This window comes from Maylandia zebra, linkage group LG14 (genome assembly GCF_041146795.1).
Source record: "Maylandia zebra isolate NMK-2024a linkage group LG14, Mzebra_GT3a, whole genome shotgun sequence".
Lineage (NCBI taxonomy): Eukaryota > Metazoa > Chordata > Actinopteri > Cichliformes > Cichlidae > Maylandia > Maylandia zebra.
Window position 1 is genome coordinate 14,102,880 of NC_135180.1, and position 26,566 is coordinate 14,129,445.

General features: G+C 40.0%; 1 protein-coding gene across 1 annotated transcript in view; it reads left to right on the top strand.

Annotated features, from left to right (window-relative positions):
* Positions 1-26,566, top strand: part of si (sucrase-isomaltase) — a 59,178-nt gene that overhangs the window by 17,904 nt on the left and 14,708 nt on the right. The window contains exons 15-32 of the mRNA XM_004561374.4: positions 2,400-2,571; positions 3,976-4,092; positions 5,443-5,597; positions 7,026-7,110; positions 11,967-12,023; positions 14,004-14,128; positions 14,305-14,393; positions 14,670-14,719; positions 15,080-15,262; positions 17,115-17,249; positions 17,694-17,900; positions 18,000-18,154; positions 18,824-18,992; positions 22,289-22,385; positions 23,018-23,130; positions 23,420-23,545; positions 25,980-26,108; positions 26,311-26,427. Of these exons, the coding sequence (XP_004561431.4) occupies positions 2,400-2,571; positions 3,976-4,092; positions 5,443-5,597; positions 7,026-7,110; positions 11,967-12,023; positions 14,004-14,128; positions 14,305-14,393; positions 14,670-14,719; positions 15,080-15,262; positions 17,115-17,249; positions 17,694-17,900; positions 18,000-18,154; positions 18,824-18,992; positions 22,289-22,385; positions 23,018-23,130; positions 23,420-23,545; positions 25,980-26,108; positions 26,311-26,427 (2,281 nt within the window). The remainder of the gene's footprint in view (positions 1-2,399; positions 2,572-3,975; positions 4,093-5,442; positions 5,598-7,025; positions 7,111-11,966; positions 12,024-14,003; positions 14,129-14,304; positions 14,394-14,669; positions 14,720-15,079; positions 15,263-17,114; positions 17,250-17,693; positions 17,901-17,999; positions 18,155-18,823; positions 18,993-22,288; positions 22,386-23,017; positions 23,131-23,419; positions 23,546-25,979; positions 26,109-26,310; positions 26,428-26,566) is intronic.

A 26,566-nucleotide genomic window follows, 5' to 3' on the forward strand; every position in this document is an offset into this window, starting at 1 on the left:
GTGTTAAATCCGAAAACTTGTTTTAATGAGTCTAGCTTCCAGTGTGTTTGAATGAATTTCTCATTGGAGTCTGGCGCTGAAACAGTTTAGTGACCCATTATGTGCACAAACTTAGAAAGGAGTATTAAATATATTGTCGGTGCCAGCAATCTGTTGAGGAGGGATAAAAAAGTGCTTCACCATACTCAGGTTTATTATTATTAATGTTTTATACTTGCTAACCAGTTAGCATTGGTTCATCTTATTTCCTTATCTGAATGCTGTTGAAGGGCTCCAATTCCATTGTCTTGAACTACAGTAGTCCTTGTTCTCAGCAACCTTGCTGAATTTGGCATAGATGTGTATGAGCCATTTTTTGGCCTACTGCAATTTCTTATTACAGTGGCCTCTGAGCCCATTGCTGATCCTCCAGAGAGCATAACAAGGCCTACCATCACTACCTGCAGTCCAACGCAATGCAGTGGGAGTTCTTCTTAGAGACAACATACTCAGCAGACAGAAAAACACTGGGGAAAATAAAATAAAGTTCCCTAGCCAGCCAGCATTTAAAGAACCAAGAGACTAGGGATGGGTACCGGTTCTGACATAAACGGTAGTAACCAGACCGAAAAGCAGCGCACATTTCGGTGCTTACTTTCCTGAGATGTCATACACTTTGGATTCCAGCCAATCATTTTACCTTTGCAAGCGTAGTAGGCGGGCCCAAGTACGTACGTTCTTTTAGAGCAGAGCTACAGATTAAAAATGCCCAAGGCGAAGAGGTCAAAAATCTGGCTGTACTTCACAGCAAAAGATGCAAACTCAGCAGCCTGCAACAAGTGCTTTAAGATGAACTTTTTAAAAGCCGAGAACTGCACCGTATTTGATAGCTTGCTGCGAGACCTCACATCGAGCACATCTACTGCTGGTGTGGTGCCTGTTATCGGTCCCGGAGTTAGCAACATCCCCCAAAAACCCGAAGAGGAGAGTCCTGGCTCCTAGCCCTGCCAGTGTAGCAGAAATGATGACGGATGATGATGGCAGCAGCAGCCGTTCTTCTCTGGGTCACTAGCTTAATGTTGTTCGTGTGTAATTTACGTTGAGTAGGCTAACCATGTTATTACATTAATGCAGGTAAGGTGAACTAGCAAACACCATCGTAGTTACATGCGGCTGTCTTCTTGTTTGATGGCAGATACTCCCTTCACCCTGGCCAAAAAGGCTAAAATGACCAAAGAAAAAGTGGGAAACAGTTAAACATGAGAGGTTTTTGGACAAAGTTGGTGTCTCCCCCCCCTATTGATTAAGCACTTTTTCCAGCCAAGAGTGATAACATAAATCCCCTATAGCTGCAGAAAAGGCTAACATTGTTATCTTTTTACAAAAAAACAGCTGAACATGAGAGGTTTTTAGACAAAGTTTGTGTTCTTCATTCTTTAATCACCGGTTCAAGCACAGTTTAAGCACCGGCACCGTTTCAAAAGTACCGGTTTGGTACCGGTATCGGATAAAACCTAAACGATACCCATCCCTACAAGAGACATGATTCAAAGTTACAGTTTGACAGGTTGGTTTAATACAATTTGTAGACCTAAGACAGCACTGTGGATCCAGAATAATGGTGAAGAAAACTGTTGCTGCTGATCTGTATCAGAAACCTAGATGTCAAATTTTCCTAACAATGCAGCCAGTAATATAAAGTAATATAAAACTGTAATATTCTTCTGCTAGTGTATCCTGACTCATCAGTGCATAAGCTTTAAGAGCTAACTTGAATGCCAATAAAAATCATTAACAAAAAAATCTCATAAAACCATTTCACAGCCTTGCATTTTCCTCAGTGTGGCAAATGTTTTATAACTTTTATTTAATGTTTAAACTCTGCTCATGTCAATTCTCCGAAGTTACATCACTACCCTCGTAACCACATTTACACTCGAAAGAAACAATCTGCCTATATATGGTAACACACACATACACAGACACAGCCCACTCAAGACCATGAAATACAAGCTCCCTGAAGTGAGCTTGCTGACGCACTGTTTTGGTATTAAAGCTAGCTCATCATTCTTTTGTCAGCTTTCCTACTCATTTCTTTTCTTCTTTCTTAGTCTACTAATTAAAATGTATTACTGGCAGGAGACACATTTTGTAAACATCATCAGGGCTTTATATTGTCGTGGAGATTGATAATGCTTCGATTTTGTTTGAATAAAATATTAATGTGTAGTGGTAAATCAATTCTGGCTACGCTTCCTTGCGTTATCTATCTTTCTCTCTGATCATTTGTGTTTGTGCATATGCATGCAATATCTGTTTCTCCCTTGTGCTCTCTCTGGCTCTCTTTTTTGTCCCATTGTCCTTTTATCTTAATGACCCTGTATCATCTGCTTGTCTTCTTGTTGAATTCTCTGCCACAGAGCTCTGCAGCGTGTTTTTGGAGCAAACCGTACCCTGTTGCTGACCCGCTCCTCCTTTCCAGGTGTGGGAAAATATTCAGGTCACTGGCTGGGGGACAATGGTGCCAACTGGAATGACATAAAATGGGCTATCCCTGGCATGCTAGAGTTTGGCCTCTTTGGAATACCCTATGTGAGTAGCAAACATTCAGAGAAGGTCATGTAATGGTCATATAATTTTTAAAATAGCTAAAATCATTTGATAAGACAAATAAATATGACCATTCAAGTTTTTATTTTCACTTCAGCAAAGCATTGAAGAATGAAAACATATATATCTATATCTATATATATATATATATATACACACACACACACACATATATATATATATATATGTGTGTGTGTGTGTGTCATTTGTACTCTACAGAAAGCTCCAGAACCAGGCATAGAACTTAATCTGTTTGTTAGCGTGTGTTTCTGGCACTTGGATGGTTCTCTCTTTTGCTTTTTTTAAAGAAGATTTAGTTGTCATTGGGATGTATGCTCCATCATAATTTCAAACAGCAGACAAGAAGAAGTGTGTCTTGAATAAGATCCATTAAAATGTCTGCACCAACAGCAGTTTTCTTTCCTGGAACAACACCACGTTCAGAAAACACACTCCTAGCCAGTAACCGAGTGGACCTTGTACTTGCTTGTGTGTATCGCTAGTTTCCAGATTTCAAACAGCAGTAAGAAAACGACAGGGAGTCCAGTGCACATGCAAACACACACATGCACACTCCTCCAGCTGTGCACAGCAGGTAGTCATATATACATGCCAACTTCTCCTGCTGGGACTGTGTCAAGCAGATTTTGGGTTCCTCAGTAGACACACGCTCACACGAACACAGAGAGAAAGACGGAAAGAAAGCAGGAGAAATAGGATTTGGATCGATTCCCTCCCATTGAGGCTGTTGTAAAATGTGGCCGGTAGTAAACAATAGAAAGCAAACAGTCTCTGCAGACTGGCCTTTGACTGAAGTCTCTTTCTTGGACTCCATGAAAGCAATTAATGTAAATATTTTTTTTTATTTTTTTATTTTTTTCACCTTTTATTGTTTATTTTATTTTCACTTACTGAATACGGGACAGACTTGACTGGGGGAAAGAAGGGGAGAAAGAAAGAGGGAAAGAGAAACAGCTGAGAAGAGGGACGGGGGAGAAGGGCAAAAGACAAAAACCAACAGAACGGGCAGAGAAAAAAAAATGCATATGCAATTAATGTAAATAAAGATTACAACCCACATCTACTGTTTGCCAGTAAATCCTCACTAAATGGAGCCAGCATGAAGAGAGGCATTTTAGAAGATAAATATAAAGGCAGTTATCACACTGGTGCTACAAGAGATTTGTTAACCTTACAGTTGGACCATTTTTTAACCAGGCCATAATGAAACATTAGTAATCTAGAGATCTTTTGTTTTCAAGTTCAAGTTTTCTCAGAGTTTGTCAAATGTTATTCCAGTTTGATTTTTCCGATATAACAATATTAGGATGTTGTTAGAATTGAACCTGTAGGTTTTGGCTAAATGTCATTGTAAATGTTTTTCAGATTGGAGCTGACATCTGCGGTTTCTTTGATGACTCCACTGAGGAGTTGTGTCGTCGCTGGATGCAGGTCGGGGCTTTCTACCCCTTCAGTCGGAACCACAACGCTGAGGGGTACAAGGTACTCCCAGATTTATTATATTAGATTGTCAATCTATATATTACAACTTTGCTGTTTGGTGCAAAGTACTGCAGGGTATACACATTATTCTATAACATTGTATAGGTGCTATGAAATCCGAGCAGTTAAAAACTTTTTGTAGCCGTGGAGATTATCACCTCACTGGTGCAAGTACAGCTGAATCTGTGTTTAACACTGAGGATGCAAGCTGCTGAAAAACACAACATTTGAGTCTGAAATAAAATATTACTCACAATCTCAATGGTGCAATGAAATTTAAAGGAATTGATATTAATATACATAAAGTTATTGCAATATGGTGGATTCTCCACATCAGCTGCAGTATTGCACTGACTGCCTTTCTTAACTTTCTGACTGGACAATCGCTCTTCAAGAAGAGAGTCAGTATTCATTTTCAGTGACAATGATTTTCAACAGGTGGTAATATTAACAGAGTAAAAATTATGTTTATATTTAACAAGCAGGCTAAAACGTTAAATGTCACAGGTCAGATCAGTGGCTTAATGTCACTGAGAAACACAGGGAAGGTGCCTGCTGAGCCTAGAAGAGTGCTTGTATTGCCACTGAGCTATTTATACAGATGAACACAAATGGCTTATGCGAAAAATCATTCTACACTATTGAATCGCATGAAAACTGATGCTCCCACAACATTTTCCGTTTGGGGTGGGGGTTGGTGATAGTACTTGCTTGAAGACAGGGACACGATGATGATGAATCTGATGTACAATTTCCACTAAACAAGACAGCTACAGTGTGACCTTTGCTTTGCCCTAATCATGGCGCTCATCACATCCCATACAGATAGTCCAAACACACACACAGACACAAATGAGTTTTCATCAGACTGTCAGAGTTGCTGGAGGCATAAATGATTAGCCAGATGAGAGGACCACGGCCTGTAAGCAGCTAATCACCCTCACACTTACCACACTTACCACTGTCATCAAATTAACATCATACCTCTGTTTCTTTCTCTCACTTTTTCATTTATTTTTTTCCTTTTGCTCTTTGTCTTTATAAACTGTACTTTTAGATTGCTCCAATGTAAAGGTAATTTTGTGGTTATTCATTATGATTAAGGTTAATGTGTATTTGCTCATGGTAATTTTCCACTTTCTCATCCCTCCTCTTTACTGCTTTATCGTCACTCACTTCCTTTAATTTCAGCGATTTTCTTTCCTTCTCTTGCTCAAACATATTCCCTCCTTTGCCATCTTATCTCGTTCCCATTGTTTTTCAGTAACTAATGGACAAATATGTGTTTTATTTTCTCTATTATTTCTTGTTCATTAACACCATTCCCTTACTCCATCTTTCTGTCTCCAGCCTCAGGATCCAGCTGTATATGGTGCTGACTCAGCACTGGTCCGGAGTTCCAAACATTACCTGAACATACGTTATACACTTCTGCCTTACCTCTACACGCTATTCTACAAAGCCCACACTGCAGGAGAGACTGTTGTACGTCCTGTTCTGCATGAGTAAGTCCCATCTACTATTGAGTTAAGTCATTATGCTACCAATTCAAACAGCGACACAAATAAACTGCAGTTGCTTCGATTCACCTGTGGACATAACTCACAAATACCTATTCCTAACCACCAAAACCTTAAATCTTCCAAAAGTATTTCTCATGTACTTCATACTGTGTATTGCTGGAGACCTCAGTAAGTGCAGTACTAAACCGGGGCGTTCTGAGGAGTGGATGTCTTTTCATCTCAGCTAGGTCACTTTGGCATCATCTGACAGATCACAGATGATATTACACTGCTGTGACCTCCTAATGACCAGATCACACAACATAGTTGATAAATCAACCTCCAACGATGGTGACATCCATATTTGTTGATGTCCTTGTGATTCCTGTGACAGTGGGCACTGTGCTAGTTGCATACAAGCAAAGTAATTTATTCAATAATAGGGCATTTGTCTTGGTCACTACCATCATTCTGATGCCACAGAAGAGTGTGACATTATCATCTGCAAGGTCATAGGTGATGTCACAGTACCTCTGAAGGTGTATCTAGGAGCAAAGAGAAGACTAGCATCATGTTGTTTGGATAACTCCCTGGTTATCCAAACAACCTGATGCTACTATACCATAACTCTGTCCACAAATACTCCCACCAAGACGGAAATAGACAGTATAAACAACTGTCAAGGCAGGCAAAAACAAAAATTCCTTGATTTCCTTTTTTTCCTAAAGAAAGAAAATGAGCAATTTTACATAGTGAAAAGCTCTGTTCCAAGTGCCTGAAAGCTAGTAGCTGAAACCTGGCAACCCTGGCCTATAAACTAAAAAGTGATGTCACTGGCAATGAATGAAAGGACAACATGCCAACAGAAACTAAGACCTTGGCAAGACAGCAATTCCAAATCGAGTGAATACACTCCTGTTTGAGTGGTTTTATTTTTAAAAAGCACAAGAAAAATTAAATGTTTTGGCAATCAGACAACTAGCAAACCACATGATAAACAGATAGCGAGAAGCACAAGGACCGTGTTGCAGTACAACTGTTCATCCCTTTCACCATTCAAAAAGACACCAAGGGCATTAACAAAACATAATGGCATCCAAGTGACAAGTTGTAAAGTATATGCATGACTCTACGAAAGAAAGAAACGGATTGGAGATTAGTAGCCACACAGCTTAAATGAGCCAGCCAGGGTAAAACATGGAAAATGTGATCTAGTAAGACATGAACTAATAAATTGGAAAAATCAAAGGGTGAACATTAATTTAATGTTAAGATAAAGTTTAGAATTGTAACAAAGCATAGACATCCTAAAGCTTTTCTAAACCATAAACTGGAAAATAAAATGTACGGTCTGTAGTTTAATTACATTTTGGCTGGACACAGCATAATGACAAAGATGCCTAATTTAATATATATTCTTCCTTGCCCAAGGTTCTATTCTGACAGCGCAACCTGGACAGTAGATCGCCAGTTCCTCTGGGGAAAATACCTGCTCATCACACCTGTATTGGATCCAGTAAGTTAAAACACAGAGAGAGAGACATATCAGAAACAGAATACATATACATATGAAGATACTTTGGTCAAAATGACATCATACACATTACTTAAAGAAATGTACATAGAAAATGGAGAAACATGTCTTGCAGCTGAACAGCTACTCACTCACACAGTCACACACACGCACACAGCGTGACCTCCACTGGGAAAACATGACATGGGATTTTCTTTGTTGCCCTCCCCTACTCTCATCCCTCTTTCTTCTCTCTTCCATACCCTCCCTCTTTTCTCTGAGCTCTAATGAGAGCACTGACCTCATTACGAGCAGATTAGAAGTGTAGATAGAGTGTGTACTCTTGTGTTTGTTTCAGTGTGTGTGTGTGTGTGTGTCTGTGCGCTTGGGTTTTGGTGTGTGCGTGTGTGCGTGTGTGTGTGTGTGTGTGTGTGTGTGTGTGTGTGTGTGCATGCGTGCAGCTGCCTGCATATGTAAATGTGTGTGCCTGTAGGCACATATGTATGTGTGCATATGCAGTGATTGCGGTCATGTCAAAGTGGCCTGAATAATAAGCAATTTAGTGCGGCCTCTCGTGAATTACAGAATAGTGGAAAGCGAATTGGATTCATTGTCGGCCTGAGGATGAAGTAACTTCAATCAGTGTAATTGTGAAAAAAGTTTCTAATACAAGAACTGTGTGTGTGTGTGTGTGTGTGTGGGGGGGGGGGGGGGGCTTTGTGATGCTTTAGAGTTTACGTCTTACAGAGTATAGGGAAAGGAAAGGAAGAAGCATGAGGCAACTGTGCAGGATGTTATTTTTGTGAACCAAGACAAATGCACCTATTTGGGATGCCTTCACAGCCAGAGACACAATTCAACTGCTGTTGTGCAGTTGGAAACAGGATAGGATAAAAAGACATCCATTATCAGTGGGTGTGTTGGGGCATCAATTATGACTCACTGCTCATTTCCCTTCTCTTTAAAAGCAATGTGCTTTCCATCAAAGTGCCCTGATAATTGAACAGAGAGAAATGTTTAGAAGTCCTCCAAGGAGGGGAAAATATGACCTTCCTTGTGATGGTGAAGACATGCCCTTGAATAAATTTACAGTAGGTAAAGTTATTCAGGAGTTGGATTAAACATTTGCTTTACAATGTTGTCTTTGTCTGTAGGTGGCATTGGGAAGAACTGCAGGGTTACTTTGGGTAAATAGGGTCATCTTCCAGAGCCTGACCTATAGAGGTCATGCGTTTAAACGTACACGCTATACCAGCGGTCCCCAACCTTTTTTGCGCCACGGACCGGTTTATGCCCGACAATATTTTCATGGACCAGCCTTTAAGGTGTCGCGGATTAATACAAAAAAAAAACTAGTACCGGTACCGAAAAAAAGAAAATTTATTCATAACATGCGTGAAAAGACCCAGGAAAACCGAGTAAACAATAAAAACGGCAACAAAATAACGCTGAAAACCGATAAAAACCCTGAAAACTATACATTTCACACCTGAGCCTCAACTGTGAGCCTGCTACCAAACGACTCACGGACCGGCACCGGTCCGAGGCCCGTGGGTTGGGGACCACTGCTCTATACCCAAACGTATTTGCTTATCTGGCTTCATATGTATATGTATTTGAGTGACGTCGCATCTTAATCCATAGGGTTTAATATGATGTCGGCCCACCCTTTGCAGTTATAACAGCTTCAACTCTTCTGGGGGGGCTTTCCACAAGGTTTGAGAGCTTACCATTATTCCAGGAGAGCATTTGGGAGGTCAGACACTGATGTTGGAGGCCTGGTTCACAGTCTGTGCTCTAATTCATCCCAAAGGTGTTCTATTAGGTTGAGGTCAGGACTCTGTGGAGACCAGTCAAGATCTTCAACACCAAACCTGGTCATCTATGTCTTTATGGACCTTGCTTTGTGCAATGGTGAGCAATCATGTTGGCACAATGCAGTTAGACAAGTATTGGTCTCTGACAACCACCAAATCCAGACTCAGAAGTGTGACTCGTTACTCCAAAGAACACTTCTCAATGCGCCCTAGTCCAGTGGCAGCATGCTTTACACCACAGCATCTGATATGTTGCATGGCGCTTGGTGATATAAGGCTTGGCTGTAGCTGCTCTGCCATGGAAATCCATTCCACTGTTCTTTAGATCAGCGGTCCCCAACCTTTTTTGCACCACGGACCGGTTTATGCCCGACAATATTTTCACAGACCGGCCTTTAAGGCGTTGCGGAAAAATACAACAAAATAAAACCAGTACCGGTAACGAAAAAAAGATTTATTCATAACACATGTGAAAAGACCCATGAAGACCGAGTTAAAGATAAAAACGATAACAAAATAACGCTGAAAACTGATAAACACCCTGAAAACCATACATTTCACACCTGAGCCTCAACTCTCGCGGCCCGGTACCAAATGACTCACGGACCGGTACCGGTCCGAGGCCCGGGAGTTGGGGACCGCTGCTTTAGATAATCTGAAGGCCACATGAAGTCTGGAGGTCGGTAGCGATTTACTCTACAGAAAGTTGGTGACCTCTGCACACTGTGCACCTCAGCATCTGTGATTCTACATGGCCTACCGCTTCATGGTTGAATTGCTGTAGTTCCCATTTGGTTCCACTTTGTTTTAAATCCATTAACAGTTGACTGTGTAATATTTTATAGTGAGTGAAATTTCACTACAGGACTTGCTGTACAGGTGGCATCCTTTCACAGTACGCTGGAATTTACTGAGCTTCTTAGAGCAACCCATCCTTTCACAAATATTTGTAGAGTTAGTCAGCATGCATAGGTGGCCACTTGTGGCCATGGAGGGGATTGGAGCACCTGAATTCAGTCATTTGGATGTGTAAGTGAAAACATTTGGCAATATAGTGTATGATCCTGACCAGTCTGCATAGTTATTTATGCATACATGGACATTAAAACTTTTGTATTATCATTTATGTAAGGTTATGACTTTTACAAAAGGGTCTAAATTTTCGTTTCACCATTTTGGAAAACAATGCCATGCAAATAATGTTCAGGTACAGAGCCCGGCGCCTTAATGGATGCCCCTGTTTCTGTCTGTTTAGACAAAAACAGTAAATTTTCTTTTACCATGAAAATTGTTTTCATGTGATTAATCAGCTTAAGAAGGGTTATATTGCAGTGTCGTCGAAGTGTTTTTGTCCTCTTGTATGCAATTTCAAAAGGATTCGGGTGGCAAGAGTATGCTCACTATATGTGACGGCTGTGTCATGCTCTGAAGGGCAATATAAAGAGATATCATCAAGGGTCAAAGGATGATCTTTAACAACCCTTGATATTCTACACTCACCTTTTTAACTATTCTCTACTATACTCTATCTGTTCTTTATTTATTCCTTTGTCTACTTGCCTATCCATTTCTCTAATGATGCTTTCTCCATCATGCAGATCAATCAATGCTTTAACCTTGATCTCTGTGATAAACTGAAGAGATCTCCTGCACTCTATCTCTGTCATCCCCTCTGGTCTTCATCCATACTTCTACTCTCATGCCCGTTTCTCCCTTTTTCTTTTCAGCTCATCCTTTCATCAAACGTTGGCTCCCTCGTCTCATCTGCATTCTCTTAATCAGCTGCTGTCTACTCACCCTTGTGATCCCATTTCATTTCATCCCACTTCTCTTTCACTCTGTGTCTCATACTCTCCCTCTCTTTCTCTCTCTCTCTCTCTGCTGCTCTCATTTAATTCAGCTGCCATCTGATCATTCTGCCAGCATGAATCTTTGGCTCACCTGATCAAATCTTACCTTATAGCTAACTGAGATTCAGTGCTCCAAATAAGGATACAGGCTTCGTGCTGTTTCCCTATCAAACGCAGTTAGCAACCATGCTAAGTCCTGCAGTCCCTTCCCGTTAGTCAGTGGTGTGAGTGATAGGAGCCGCGAGCAAATCCGACACCAGAAAACGAGGTATAGGGGGAGCATCCATTTCCCCAGGCTGTCATCCTACAGGCTGTGCAGCAGTTGTGGCTGGTGATTTACGTCAAAGTGTGAATCTGTGGCCCTTAAGGGGGTGTTAAGTCATTTAATTTGGTTAGCAGGCCATTATTTTTATATATTTGATCATATTTTAGTCTTTCTTCTTTTACTATGTCCTGTTTTTTTCTTTTACTTCTCAAATTTAATAATTTGGTGTTATTTGTCATTGTTTAAATATGCCTCGCCACTATTCTTCTTGTCCTCCTGAATCCCCTATTTCATGTTCCTAATGACAGACCTTAACAGTCCACAAAAAGGACAGCGTGAGAGAGACAGAGAGAGAGAGAGAGGAGGTGAGAGAGTAATTGGAAGGGAGATGCTTTTGCCATCAGTGCCTGTGACAGGCCTTGGCCTGTGCAGTTGTCACACTGTATTTCACAATATAGAATTTTTTTGAGAAGGACCTGTAGTTTGCGCTTTCTTTAGCTGTGCCCCCTGTGAATGTCTCTCTCTCTCTCCCTCTGTTCTGCACTGTCACAAAGAACAGGGAAGTGACAATGCTATCAAAGGCTTGGTGCTCGTCTATTGATTGCCCCCGTCTGTCCACCACCTTAAGCCATCAAAGGCTGTCACCTATCAGTTGTTGCTTGATGCCGTCTTTCCCATCGTCTCTTACATCATAGTATTGTAGACTGAAATGTCACAAGGCCTGTGTGGAAACTTTGTATTGGATGATAGGCAATTTAAGAACATGTTTACTTGATGGGGACATTTTATCTTCATTTTTACAATTAAGTTGCAGTTATATATAGCAGAAAGGGCTATCCTCACTTTATCCTCACTTTATTCGAGGCACTTTCTCTGGAGATGCAAATAGATAGTCATGCAAGTGTTGTGTTCTTGTGTTTTTTGTAGGGTGTGGATAAGGTGTCGGCATATCTACCTGATGCTCGGTGGTACGACTACGAGACGGTAAGGATATTTTTTCCTCATTGGAAATGTTTCCTCTAAAGTAGCACAACTATCTGTTAGATGTATGGGTCTGTAACTGTATTTGTAAAGTAGCACAACTACTGCCTTTAATGGAGTTGTATACATTAATTTACACACTTGTAGAAACCACAATTCTTTAAATTCTTGCTGAAATGTTCACTTTACTTAATAGCAAAGGTAACTACCAGAGGCTTACTGGAGGTTGTCCAAGTTAAGTGCAAATTCATAAATTGCACTCTTTTTATGGTTTGATGGTCATAAAACTGTGTATAACCCACAATGCAGGAAAGCTGGGTTTTAACTTCAGACATCACAGTATAGGCAGTTTTTAAATCCCATTTAGGGAAGCAAAATAATAGAATATCTTCAATATAATACACTCTCAATCAAAAACAGCTTCCTTAAAAATCTCATTGAGCTGAATTAACATAATAAGCCTTGTAATCAAAATAAATCAGATAGATTTGGGGGGGGGGGGGGGGGGGGGGGGCTTATCACTATCATGTTATATTTGTCACAAAAACATGTAAAGCACAACCTGTCACATGAAAGTTGATCCCTCAAGTTGTTGTTTGAGACTGAGAGACTAAAGTGATAAGACAGAGTAGGAATGAGGACAAAGAGTGAGAGAGGGGACAAGGAAGAAAAGAGAGAGACTATCTCCCTGACAGAGAGATAAAAGAGGTGTTAAGTTCCTTTGGGACCTTATTTAGCCGTCACAGTGGCGATGTAAAGCGCCCACTGATCAGATGAACGATTAGATTGGCTGTCTTACTGCCGGCCCCTTGTCCTGGTTGGTCCCCTGTGATTATCTGGGTAGGAGGATAGAAGGGTGGGGGAGCAATGATGTAGTGAAAATGACCATGAAAAACAAGTTACAGAGCAAAGAAATACTGGAGAAGCACTCGGATGAGAACAAAACAGATGGGATGGGAGTTGAATGAAAAGAAAGGGGAAAGGATGGCTAGCGCAATTACACAGAGATAGAGGAAAGCATAAACAATAGAGAGGATGAGAAAGAGGCAACAGAAATGAAAATTACAGTATGCAGAAAAGAGGAAGATTGCAAGACTAAGAGGAGAAAGAGAAGAGAGGGCTAGAGAAGACCTCCTTAAGGCAGACAGTGAGGGGGAGATAAGATCTGAAATTGCTTATAGATGCTCCACTAACTCTAGCCCACACACACGCCCATATTGTACTGCATAAAATGACACACACGCACACACAGAAACTGACACATGCACACCCGGACACACCCTCACATAGAGCTCAGTGGGAATGGAGGAAACAGGATAAAAAAAAAAGAATTAGAGCATCACAAGAGAAAAAACAGGACACGGTGAAGGAAGGAAGTAAAAAGGAGAAAAGGAAGAGATTTTTGTTGTTAAATAGTTTTAGGCTGCTCTGAGGATTTAGTCCTCAGGGGATCAAACAGCTGAGCTCTAACTGGACCAGAGATGAATGGAGGGACACGTTTAAAAAGAGAGAGACAGAGAGAAATGTGAAGTTTATCATTATAATATTTTGAAAGCCAGTTTAACATCCAGATTTCATAAGGCCTGTTGTCAAGGGTGAGACAGGAGAACACCCTCACAAAAGGCCCAGTGTTAGTTTGTTTCCAAATCAGTTGTCTTTTATAAATTACAGGGTGGTCACCTCATAATTGTTGTTTACATACTCATTTGTGAATACCCCCCCCCCGCGCTCTGCTTATAGTATGAGACTAGAGTTTGATTAACAATTACTGATGATGACTAACTGATTTAAAAGATCGGTGAACTCTGATTAAATACGATGAAGTAAAAAGTGATTAAAATTACATACCCTACATATGTATGGTATAAAAATAATTATATTTTTTCAGTAAAAAGGAAAAACAGTCTGCATCGCATAGATTCTTTTGCCCACAAGAGGGAATTCAGTTAAATTAATATTTTATTCTGCTATCCTTCTGATCAGATGGAACAAGTGGGAGACCGCAAAAGGCATGTTGAAATGTACCTACCAGCAGAGAAGCTTGGATTACACATCAGGGGTGGAGCAATCCTCCCAACACAGAAGCCTAATGTCACCACAACATACAGGTACACACACACACACACACACACACACACACACACACACACACACACACACACACAGAGAGATTATCACAAACATGTACATAATGGCAAACGTTGTATTCTTACATTTGGTGCATTTGTTTTATTCATGTGAACGCTATTTGTAATTTTATGTGTGTTTATGTATATTTAACTAGTCGGCGTAATCCCATGGGTTTGATCATTGCTCTTGATGACCATGACAGCGCAGCTGGAGAGCTATTTTGGGATGACGGTGATTCCCGAGGTATTGTCTCCTTTTTTCTTTTTTTCTTTTTTTTTGTCTGTTTGCTAGTATGTTGTGTATTGCTATTACCACTGACTGGATTCTGGATACGTTTTTTTTTCATCAAATGAAAGTTCTTATCTTTTTGAGTACAAAAAAAGGATATTAGCCAATCACTTTCAGTTAGCTCATACGTATCAACAAGCTGAAGCTGTTACACTTTGCTGTGTAACTATGCATCATTTGTGTCCAAGTGCTGTGACAAAGATAAAGCTCTGTGTGTGCTTCTCTTTACAGACACAGTTAAGAATAGCAACTACATCCACTACAAGTTCACTGTTACCCAGGTAACTTTCCCACACAAGTTCATACATCCTTTCTTTCAAATTGAGCCAAAATATTTCTTTCAATCTGAGCTTAAGTCTAAAGTTCAAAACCACCCAAGAATTTTGACTTTTTCATTCCACTTTACCACTCATGGTTGACCAATGTTGGGATGCTAAAGTATTGCTGGATCAAACGTTTTTTATGCTTTAAACTGCACTGAGGACTAAATTGGATGTTTAATGTATACATTACGTTACATTACATTACTCTGGGGTGCATGGCACTAAACTTAGTGTGTGTTTTCAATTTGCAAATCTGGGATCATTTTTAGAAGGTCAAATTATGTGACTGTGTCATAATCATAGTCTGCTGTCTTGTAGGGAACACTGACGATGCAGGTGACCAACAATGGTTACAATGACCCAAACAACCTTAAGTTTGACAACATTATTATCCTTGGGGTACCTACTGTCCCCGCATCCGTCTCTGTGACTGATGTTGATGCTACAAACACTACTACAATATTAGATAACAACAATATAGACTACGATGGAGCCAAGAAGGTAAATACAAGCATGTTTCTAGACATAATTATGCAAAAAAAGAAGCAACCTTTATTGTTTTTTTTCTTGTTTGTGTTTGTCACACAGTCTTTATTTATAACACACGTGAATGTAGATTTTGTCAGACTATAGGTGATCTGCAGCAGCAGAAACCATTTTTTGAGTAAAAAAATCAAATATAGGAATAATAAAAAGAAAATCTCTAATCTAATATCGACAAACAAGCAACATATATGACAGATATATTTAGTGAGTAGTTAATGGAAACAATCAATATCAATATTATCAATCAATGAATTAATATAATAATAAGAAGAAGAAAGCACAGACTCTAGTATTGCATGACTGATGCAGAATGGATGACTTCTACAGCAGCCACACTTCTGTCATTTGTTTCAGTTTGACCAGGAATGAAACCATTATTGTTCACTTCAAGGTTAGCCTCTAAGTGTAACAAATGTTAACAATTTACATTGGGTGAAAATCATAAAAAAAAAAAACATCTGTGAGAGTGTGTGGGGGCATGTCATTACGAGAAAGAGAAAAAAAGAGTGAAAATGAACAACTAAGAGCAATGATTCTACAATAAGTGCCCAGGATTAGGAGCAAAAAGGCAAGAGTCTGTAAAGTGTCGAGAGACGCTTTAAGCAGTACTTTTTAGATTTGTTGTGTGTGTGTGTGTGTGTGTGTGTGTGTGTGTGTGTGTGTGTGTGTGTGTGTGTGTGTAAAAGTAACTGCATGTACATACACTATGTTACGTTCCCCTGGGGGGGGGGGGGGGTCTAGGCGTTAAGGGGGAAGCAACAAAAGTGACCGGGTCAGAAAAAGGAGTCAGGGAGGCAAAACAGTTAAATAAAACAGTTTTATTGAAGTTATTCAACTAAAAGAGACGGACAAGCCGTTATCACCATAAAACACCAACAAAACACAAACAAAACTCAGGCGTTGGTCAAATAAAGCAAAAAGTCAAAAGGAAAGCGCAGCTCACTAGCTGGAAACCACACTACACAGCTCACTAGCTGGACAACACACTACACAGCTCACTAGCTGGAAACTACCGCAGAAACACTCAGCTCACTCGCTGTACCCACACAAAATGGCACTCTGGCCCAGAGCTCACCCTGCTCTGGGCTTAAATACCTTTAATTGCTGATGGGAGTCAGCTGTACAGGAGGGAAAGGTGGCATCTCAGGTAGGAGGTAGTGGGACACGCCCACACAGGCACCTTCAGGAGGAGGCCCTGCTAGGGCCGTAACAACTATCAAGTATATGTAGCTGTGGCAGTGTTTGTGTAAATCCTTGAGGTCTCCTTGGTCACGGGCACAACCTTACATTTATCACAAGACACTGAGTTGTAATAATTTTCTGCGTGTTAAAGGCATCTGTGCTGTTAAACCTAAATTCTGGTTTGTCATGTTCATCAGTCTCCTTTTGCCTAGTCTGACCAATGAACATAGCTCACAGCTGCTAAAGATCATTAGTTTCATACACACTAAAATATAAATCAATATTAAACAAGTCAGCCTGGAAGCTAAAATGTGTTTTATTTGATTACTTTATTTGATTTTTAAACAATTCATTCTTACTGTATGTTAGGGATGTTCTTGGTGACTAACTTGTTAGTGATGTAAAGAAGAGAAAAAAATAGACATAATAGACAAAAAATAGAAAAAAAAAAGTGTGGACACTTTGGCTAACCTTAGCAATGCTAGCAGCGGTGATGCTGTCCACATCCCGATGTGTCATAAAGATGACACAGTCACATCGCCAGGCAGATCTGGGCTTTGTTCTCAATGGCTTCTGTAATCCCTGCACAAACACTTTCCTTCCTTAAAATTTATCCAATCCACAGGTGCTGACCCTGCAGAACCTTGACTTGATCTTGGGGGAGACGTATGTGGTAGAGTGGAAAGTACTACGTATTAACTGTCATCCAGAGGACAATGCAGATCAGGCTAAGTGCGAGGCCAGAGGCTGTATCTGGGATGTAAGTAGCCTACTGAATTTCTCATGTCGTAGGCTAACATACACATATCATTTAATTTTTCTATCAAATAGTTGGAATTCTGTGTTAAAGGTAAATGATGAAAAGTGCAAATGCTTTCATTATATGGCAAATACTACTATGCAGACCAGCAGAAATCCAAATGAAGCATATTTGGATAAACATTTTGCTTTCAAAACTGCAGTAAATGAGCATCATCAATGCCCAAACACTTACACTTACCCAGCTTCTTTGAAACCTGTTGCTGGCATCAAATTCAAAGTTAGCACATATTAGAAATGCAATGACAATATCTCAGTTTGAACATTTGATTTGTTGCCTTCCTAACAATTGACACTTAAACATAGCCTTTTGGTGATTTGATGGTGTCAGTCTTGAAACTTTATTTCATAGTGCTCCGTTATGTTTTCTTTTTTCCCTACATAGCCAATTGCCATTGAAGGTGCCCCAAATTGCATCTATCCAGAAAACTATGGTTACAATGTCACATCATTAAGGGAAAGTAATGAGGGGATGACAATTGATATCATTCGGAACACAAAGTACAGGAGCAGTGGCCGTCCACAGTCCCGTGATATTGACACACTCCGTGTTGACATTAAATATCACAGCAGTGACATGCTGCAATTCAAGGTGTGTGCCTATTTTTTTGTTTTGTTCACGTAGTGGGGCAATAATTGATTCATGATTGATGTGCATAAATTGATGCAATAACAATTCCTCCACATGCAGATCTATGACCCAAATGATGATCGCTATGAGGTACCAGTGGAGTTGTCGGTTCCTACAACTCCTGAGACTGAAGAGAGCAATAGGCTTTACAGGGTCGCTATTGTCAAGTACCCATTCGGCATCCAGATTATTAGGAATAGCACCGGGACTATAATGTGAGTATCCAAAAGTTTTAGGTATGTTGAGGCTTTTCTTTAATGGAATTTTTTTTTCATGTGTTAAAATGGGTTTTCAACACTTGTATTTATTTGTTAAATAAAGCATAAATAGATAAAGCATAGATAGATAGATCGATATTCTCAGTTTTTCTTAAATAATACTAAATTGTCCCACCAAGTAATAAAGTCAAAAATAGGTTAAAATTTCCATTTCAACTATTTCAACTAGAAACTCTTTTATCCTAAAAGATTAAAGTAACAATGCTGAGTCAAACCCTCTGGTGCAGTTACGCAGTCACATGAGATATGCTCAGGAAAGTTTCTCAGTCCATCAGTGCCTGAAGTTGTTTCCGCTTGTTCAGCATTCATGATGATGTCACATGAAGCAGCACAGGTTTGGAGTCTATTCAAAGAATATTTCAAAGCAAGGGTGACATTATTTTGTAGTTAAACCTCCAATGTTTTTTTTTGGAACCGTCAGCTGAAATTTTACTAATTAAAATGTATGTTGAAGGGGTGCCTGCAGTTGCCCATGGGTCTTTATGCCTATTTATTTAAACATAATGTGAATTACTACCTTTGACTACTCCTTACCTCAACCACCACACGCCTTCTCTTTTCTTTCTCTCGTCTCTCATTGGTTTAATTCCCTATCTTTTCTCCTAGTTGGGATTCATCTGTGCCAGGTTTTACCTTCTCAGACATGTTCATCCAAGTGACAACTAGACTGCCATCTCATTATGTTTATGGTTTTGGGGAAACAGAGCATAAAACTTTTAAGCACGATCTAAACTATCATACCTGGGGTATGTTCTCCAAGGACCAGCCTCCTGGTGTAAGTATACCATAAACACGTAATGTTTGTTTCATTGTTTCATTGAAACCATTTTTATGCTTGCTATGACATATGTAAAAGTTATGCAGTGAGTCTCTTTAACCTCCTAAGACCCCAAATCTTCCACGGCATGCATTTTTAATTTCTCTTTGATATTTGGGCACATTGGGGAGCGATGAATGTAAAAACAAAGAATTACCAGATTTTTTTTTACCTTATTTTTGTTTTTAAAAAAATAAGAGCCACATATGAGGATATTCGTTCAAAATTTTGATAGAACAGTAGCAGTATAATGTCCTCGTAAGTGGATATCAGGCCCTTGTAGAGCAAAATTGAGTATTTTGGTCTAAATAACCCAAAATGTGATGTCCACATATGTGGACGCCAGGTCCTAGGGGGTTATATGACTTGTAGAAATTGTGAAGAGTAAACCACTTTCTAGACTATGTAAAGTTCTCTCTTTTTCTTATTAATGATATTTGTGTTTCTATTGACATGACCATTTGTCATCAGGTTTGTCATCACAATTTCAAGGTCAGTTAGGATATAGTTCACATCACCATTATCAAGGGTAATTTTTTTTTTTTTTTTTTTTCTTTTTCGCCTGTCCCGTTTGGCTCTTTTGCCCTCAGAATTGTTGTCTAAAGGCAAAGAAAGATGCCCAACGGATTTACTTTACCAAACTGACCATCCCAGCCTTGCCGTAATGGTCCATTTGATTCACCTTTTATTGTTTATTTTAGTTTCACTTACTGAATACGGGACAGACTTGACTGGGGGAAAGAAGGGGAGAAAGAAAGAGGGAAAGAGAAACAGCTGAGAAGAGGGACGGGGGAGAAGGGCAAAAGACAAAAACCAACAGAACGGGCAGAGAAAAAAAATGCATATATCAATCACCTGGGTCACCTGCTGAGAAAGAAAAAAGAAAGCAAGCAGAAGAGAACAAGAGTAATAGAATAAACAACATCACAATGATATATGGGAATATGACAGTAAATACTAAATATTAAACATTATTGTGCAGCACATAAGATCAACAGAACACAGTGTGCTTTGAGGTAGGAGCCAAAAAGGGTGTAGTTTGTGGGTGTGATCACCCGTGTGTACACCTGTGAGCATGGACGCGCTTGTGTTTTTTTTTTTAAAAGGTTCCTTCATGTAATAATCTGCTAGAGGGTGTGGGGGGGCCACAGCCCCGTCCTCCAGGGCATGAAGCAGGTGTGGAGGAGATCAAAACTCCAGACATCCAGAGGCCCCCAGAACACAAGAGACCAAGGAAGACCAACAGAGGGGCAGCTGCGCCACTGTCCCGGAAAGAGCTGAGGAGAGTCCCAGATGAGGGCTCACTCAGCAGCCGCGGAGCAGAAGCCAGGGGGAGTTGCAGTGACGCGCCCGTGAGCTCCGCCGGCAGCCAGCTGCGCCTGAGTGACTGAGCCCCAGGCCGAGAGGCCGGGGGCACCCCACCTCCGAAGTGGCCCGAGCGAGCCCCAGGCTCCAGGCCCCGATAAGCGGCCGCCAAGGAGTGAGCCGGTGTGTACCTGGATGCCCATCCCCGGACACAAAGAACCACCAACGCACTGATGTCTGAGGGGGTCCGCCACTGGCAGGGGAAGTGGTGGTGGGGGGAGATAGGCCTCCAAACCTTGGAGGGCCTGAGATGTCCCCAGAGAGGTGGCGCCTGACACCCAACCTGACATATAGACACAGACATACAGGCACACACAGATACAAACATCCATTCCCACCCTCATGCTCTCATATGCACTTACTCCACACTCAACCAACGTGGAGACAGACATAAAGAGACGTTGTACACACGATCACACTCCCCAAGCGTACTCTACAAACCGGGTCTAGGTGCCCCCGCCCCTGGAGGGGGGAACTGCACCCAGACCCAGGTGGTGTTTCCCTTTTCCCTGCGGTGGGGGGAGGCAGACCGCCCCGACTCCGCAGCAGCAGGAAGGCTCCACACTCCAGACCGCAGTCGGACGGCCAACTCCTCCTCCTAGCCCCCCTGCTCCAGCAGGTCGCAGAGAATGGGGGTGAGAGAAGACTCCAAACCTCCCTCCACCCGCTCATTGTAGTGTTGATGCATGTGTGTTTTAAGGTGCATTTTAAAACAAACAACCATTATCAAGGGTAATTGCTGAGCTTTTAAGATTACACCACAGGGTTCAGATAACTGTTATGGGACTTCTTGGAGAGGAAGAAAATTTAAGTTGGGGAGGAGGCCAAATAATTTAAAGATGGATAATGAAACACTTAAAAAATAATAGCTGAATCCTTGGTATATCAGAGCTAAAATATACTGTGGAGAGGGCATCTTCAGTCATTAAGCATGTAGAAATCCAGAGTATTTGAAGGAAAGGTTTTGTAAGGCACCTGAAAAACTGGTTAACCCAAATTTTGCTTTATTTTGAAGAGTGTCCATGGTTGAACTATTAGAGTCCATGTAAATGTTTCCAGAATGAAAATCCGTGTCTGCACATTTGTTATGACAGAGTAGTCGAGAGAGACCACAAGGCTTCAACTCTGTTGTTAGTGAATTATCTAATGACCTTTCTCCCTCTTAAGCCACAGCCATCACACTATGTACCAGGGCCATAAGGACACACTCACACTTATCAAGAAGAGGCACACATCTAAACACAAGTGACACAAAGGCAGAGCAGGTCCTCAGCGACACTGTATTACAATTCAACAACTTCTTATGTACCAGAAGTGCAAGAGGCTGATAGAGTGTAACGTGCCCATGAGTCTCAGGATAGTGACATCTGAAAGTGGCAGATTCCCTGTCCCCCACCACCTTTCTGTCTGTCTTTGCCATGTCTGACTAGTTCTATTCTAATCTAAGCACTGAAGACAAGAGAACCTCTTGGATTTTTACTAAAGGAACACTAACTTGGCATTGAATAGTATGGTAGCAAACAAGCTACAGTCTTCTCATAATTAACTGGCTCCTTTACTTAGCATTCAAACTTTATATTTAAAACTTTTATTATGTGCACGTTAATTTACATAGAAGATAGCTGTAGGAATATGTTTCTCTTACTCACTCTGGGGAAAACTTCAGAATACAGAGAGTGCTGGGAGCAAGCCCATTATAGCTGGGTTGCTGTCATATCCATAAATAAAATTAGAAATGTACTGTCAGGTGAAAAGAAATGTGCTAAAAAAAAAACAAAGCTGTGCAGAACTCAGCATTAGCACAAACCACACAGGGAAATTCCTTAACCAGCATTCACCCATTTCACACTGTGAACTTGATACTTACTTTTTTTGTCTCTCTCCTACAGTACAAGATGAATTGCTATGGAGTCCATCCCTTCTATATGGGTCTTGAGAATACAGCTGATGCTCACGGTGTGCTGCTGCTAAACAGCAATGCTATGGGTGAGAGAAGCACACACACACACAGAGTCCCACGGAACTTGCGCATGAACACTATTGCCAGGTCATGCGTATACACAGATTTAAGTGCATCCATTCACTTTCACATGTACACACAGTCATGCTCAATTATGTATGCAAGTAAGCATTTAATAATTAATGATGAATTGCATCTTATAAGGTTTGAGAACAATTGCTTTGATATTTGCATAATGTAGTAAGCGCATCGCTGCCTCTGTATATTGTATTCATCCCATGAAACACAAATGGACATGCATCACACAAACTGTCCTCACATTTCTCATGAGGATAGTTATGCCTTCTGTGACATCGTGCTTGTAACCTATTGGATTATTAGACTGAATATTGTAGTCTAAATGTCTTCACTAAAAGTTTTTGTCGGCATTACTGTACACTGCTATTTATGCTAGTACACACTGTACCAAAATGAAATAAAATGTTTCGTTTGTTACTTTTGCATCTTCTCCCTCCTTTCTTGAATGCATGCTTTAAACACTAAAATATATAGTGGAAACACACACACACATACACACACACACCTAGGCTTCATGTAAATTTCTAAGTAACATATAAATTTTTAAGTAACAAAAATCTCTTTTATGCTTTGTTTGCAGATGTGACTTTACTGCCTAGTCCAGCTTTAACCTACCGAACTCTGGGAGGCATCCTGGATTTCTACGTGTTCATGGGTCCGACGCCTGAGATGGTGGTGCAGGAGTACACTCAAGTAAGTCTTCTTGGACTTGTGGTTTGTTTGTGCCTGTGTGCGCCTGTGTGTTTTGTGTCTGGCCCTGGGCCGCTGTTGATGGACTGCAGCAGCTGTGACTTCTTCGCTTCATTGCGCTCTCTCATTTAGCCAATCTAAACACACATATGCACACACACACACAGTGATACACACACACAGACACAAATAGTCAAACAAACACTTTATGGACACTGTCCCGTTTTCCTGCAAAACAACTTTTGCCTGTGCTTAACTGTTTTGGTTTCCTTGTTTGCTTTCTTCTGAACAGTTGATTGGACGACCTGTTCTACCTGCCTATTGGTCCCTTGGGTTCCAGCTCTGTCGCTATGGTTACGCGAATGACAAGGAAATAGAAACGCTATACACAGAAATGAAGACAGCTGGTATCCCCTATGTAAGTTCCTGGTGAAAGATTTTTTTTTTTCGAGATGTCTGAAATCACCATAAGAACAGCACCAAACCAGCAAACTAAATGCAGTTCAGAAAATATCATTCAAAGAAAGTTCGCACATGTATAGTTTTATATTTGTTTATATTAAACACTTTTTTTTATTTATTTAACATAACATGTGAGAAACAGAAAAAGTATGTTTGTAAGATCCTTCCAAAGGAACCAAGATAGGTTGACACGTAGAATTTTCCTCAGGAAATAAATTATGAAAATAATCTTATTATACACCAAAAAACACATACAAAATAATAACAAAAAAGCAGAAGAAGGAGAATAAATTAAGAAAGCTATTTAAAAAACTGATCTGTTCCAGATGTCCACTAAACAGTAGGCAAAATACCTACATCACTTGAATACTGGTAGCACTGTGGGTTTGCTACACCATAGTATCATTTTACCTCATTTTGGTCCCCTTACATACACTGATGTGGTTCTGTAATTTGGATTTATTGGTAAATATAACTTCTTTCCAATTACACAGTGCAACTTCAGTATGATTTAGTCCATCTTGAGTGTTTGACCTTTTTTCTCTCTTGAGAAATGGTTGGAGATTGCTACTTATCCTCTGAGACCATTACTAGACCGCGTTCGTTTGACAGTAGCGCTGCTGATTGAAGTTCTGCCTTCTTTATCTAGCAAATCCTTTATCTGTGGTGAAGATGCTTTTTTTGTTTCTTATAGAACAAACCTGCCTAATGCTTTGGATCCAAGTGATCCTGTTTCTTCAAAGAGTGCTTTGCCCCTTTCTCTACAGTCAAACTATTATGTTCTGACAATATTTGACATTATATTTTGAAATCTAAGACAATCCCATATTTATTTATTTAGATTGGTGAACAATAATTGTACGTTTCTTAACTTCTTTCTCTGATAAATTAAAAAATTCACCTGCCAACCAAACACCTCCTTCTGAGCAAGTGAAACAACTTAAGGAACTCTGTCTGCAGGACACAATGCTTATACTCTCTATAAAACATGTGGCTCAATTACATAGCAGTATATTTGTCTGCTTTTGTCTGATTTCATTCAGTCAGTGCAACTGCACAAGGAATTATTTCATTGGCTTCATCTGGACAAATGCAACCTGAAAGCTTATCCATTGTAGGTTGTATAGTGCAGAGCCATACACTCAGTGGAACAGACAGAACTAAACCCAACACAGTATCTATGTTTTTGCAGTATAATGATTGTATGTGGCCTGTAACTGAATTACATGAAATTGGGTTTTCGGGAGAAGAAAAATGGAGACGTGGACTTTGTGGATTACACTGGGTACATCCAGTTTAACCTAATCAAATGTGACCTATAATTTTATTTGAAATTCAATCAATTGTATGTTTCACAGCCTCTAGACATTTCCAGTTTGTACTACACATTTCCTCACAGTGAAAACTGAAGTGCATATTAGGGTAACATTTTGGCCAAAGATGTCCTATGAGGAAACAGGCCAGAACCGAATCCTCTTCATTATGCAGAACAGAACACAAGACTTTCCATCAATAATCAAGTGATCCCCAGAATATGCTTTCACAAAGCCCTAACCTGCAAGAAGCTGACACCAACCAAAAAGATTCCTGCATCATTAGGTGGAATGAAGGATTGCAGAAAATTCAGATACTTAAAAATGCTACACATCAGCTAGCTTTATACACCAGCCAGCTTTAATCTTCCACAGACATTTTAGGCAACCAAAGCAGATCAAGTGTTATTTTCATTGGAAGAAATGAGACCCAGAAACAAATAAAACTCTCACGTCTCCTACATCCCATGTGTAGCATGCATTATAAGAATAGAGCAGCCGATTTGACATATTTATCCGCTACAGCCCAGCATATGACACCTGTGTATGAAAAGTTATCAGTTGTTATTATCATTATTTATTAATTAATTATACTTGAAATGTGCAATCCACTTGTATTTTAATTTTTATTCCTATTTTTTATTCTATTTATCCCCTTCGTATATTTTATTTTATTTATATATGTCTCTGCATTTGTGTGTGTGTGTGTGTGTGTGTGTGTGTGTGTGTGTGTGTGTGTGTGTATATATATATATATATACATATATATATATATATATATATATATATATATATATAATATTCTGTAACTCTGTAACTTCTGTCGGTGCTGTGCTTTTGGAGACCGAATTTCCCAGAGGAACCCACCCGAGGGATTATCTTATCTTATCTTAATTATTATTATTATCATTTGTATCCAAAGTGTTTTAGCTGTTTAGAGGTTTAGTAAGAAATGTGTTTTTAAAAACAGCTTTAATTTAAACGTAATTGTATCTACTAACTCTGTACACAAAAATGAACATGCAACAAAATGTTAGTTTAAATTTTCTTTTAAGCTTCAATTGGCATCTTTTGCAGGATGTGCAGTATGCAGACATTGACTACATGGAGCGTCAGCTTAACTTTGTCCTGGACAAAGACTTTCAAGGACTGCCTGCCCTGGTTGATAGCATGAGAGACGAGGGCATGAGGTTCATCTTCATTCTGGTAATAAGATATTGAGATCTTTACATTGAAGTAAAGCTTAATCATTAGCAAACACAAGGCAGATGTAAATATAATAAAATAAAATTGATTGACTCTATTGTCAAATGTAGTGTAATTTCCATTTTATAAAGGATACATCTTACTGAAAATCTGCATTCTCTCATGTACTGAATACACAACACTTGTGCATTTCCAATTCCAGGATCCCGCCATCTCAGGTAATGAGACCCAGCCCTATCCAGCTTTTGAGAGAGGGATAGCAGCAGATGTTTTCATCAAATGGCCCCAAACCATCAGTGATGGCATTGTGTGGGGGAAGGTAAGAAGGAATGAATGTTCACAAAAAGTTAAACAATATATACTTCAGGATTTGCTGTGTTGAAAAAGAGAGATTGTGCATGTTGTGTAGCAATCATTTGTGCTATCATTATTTTTATTATATTTATATTATAACTGTT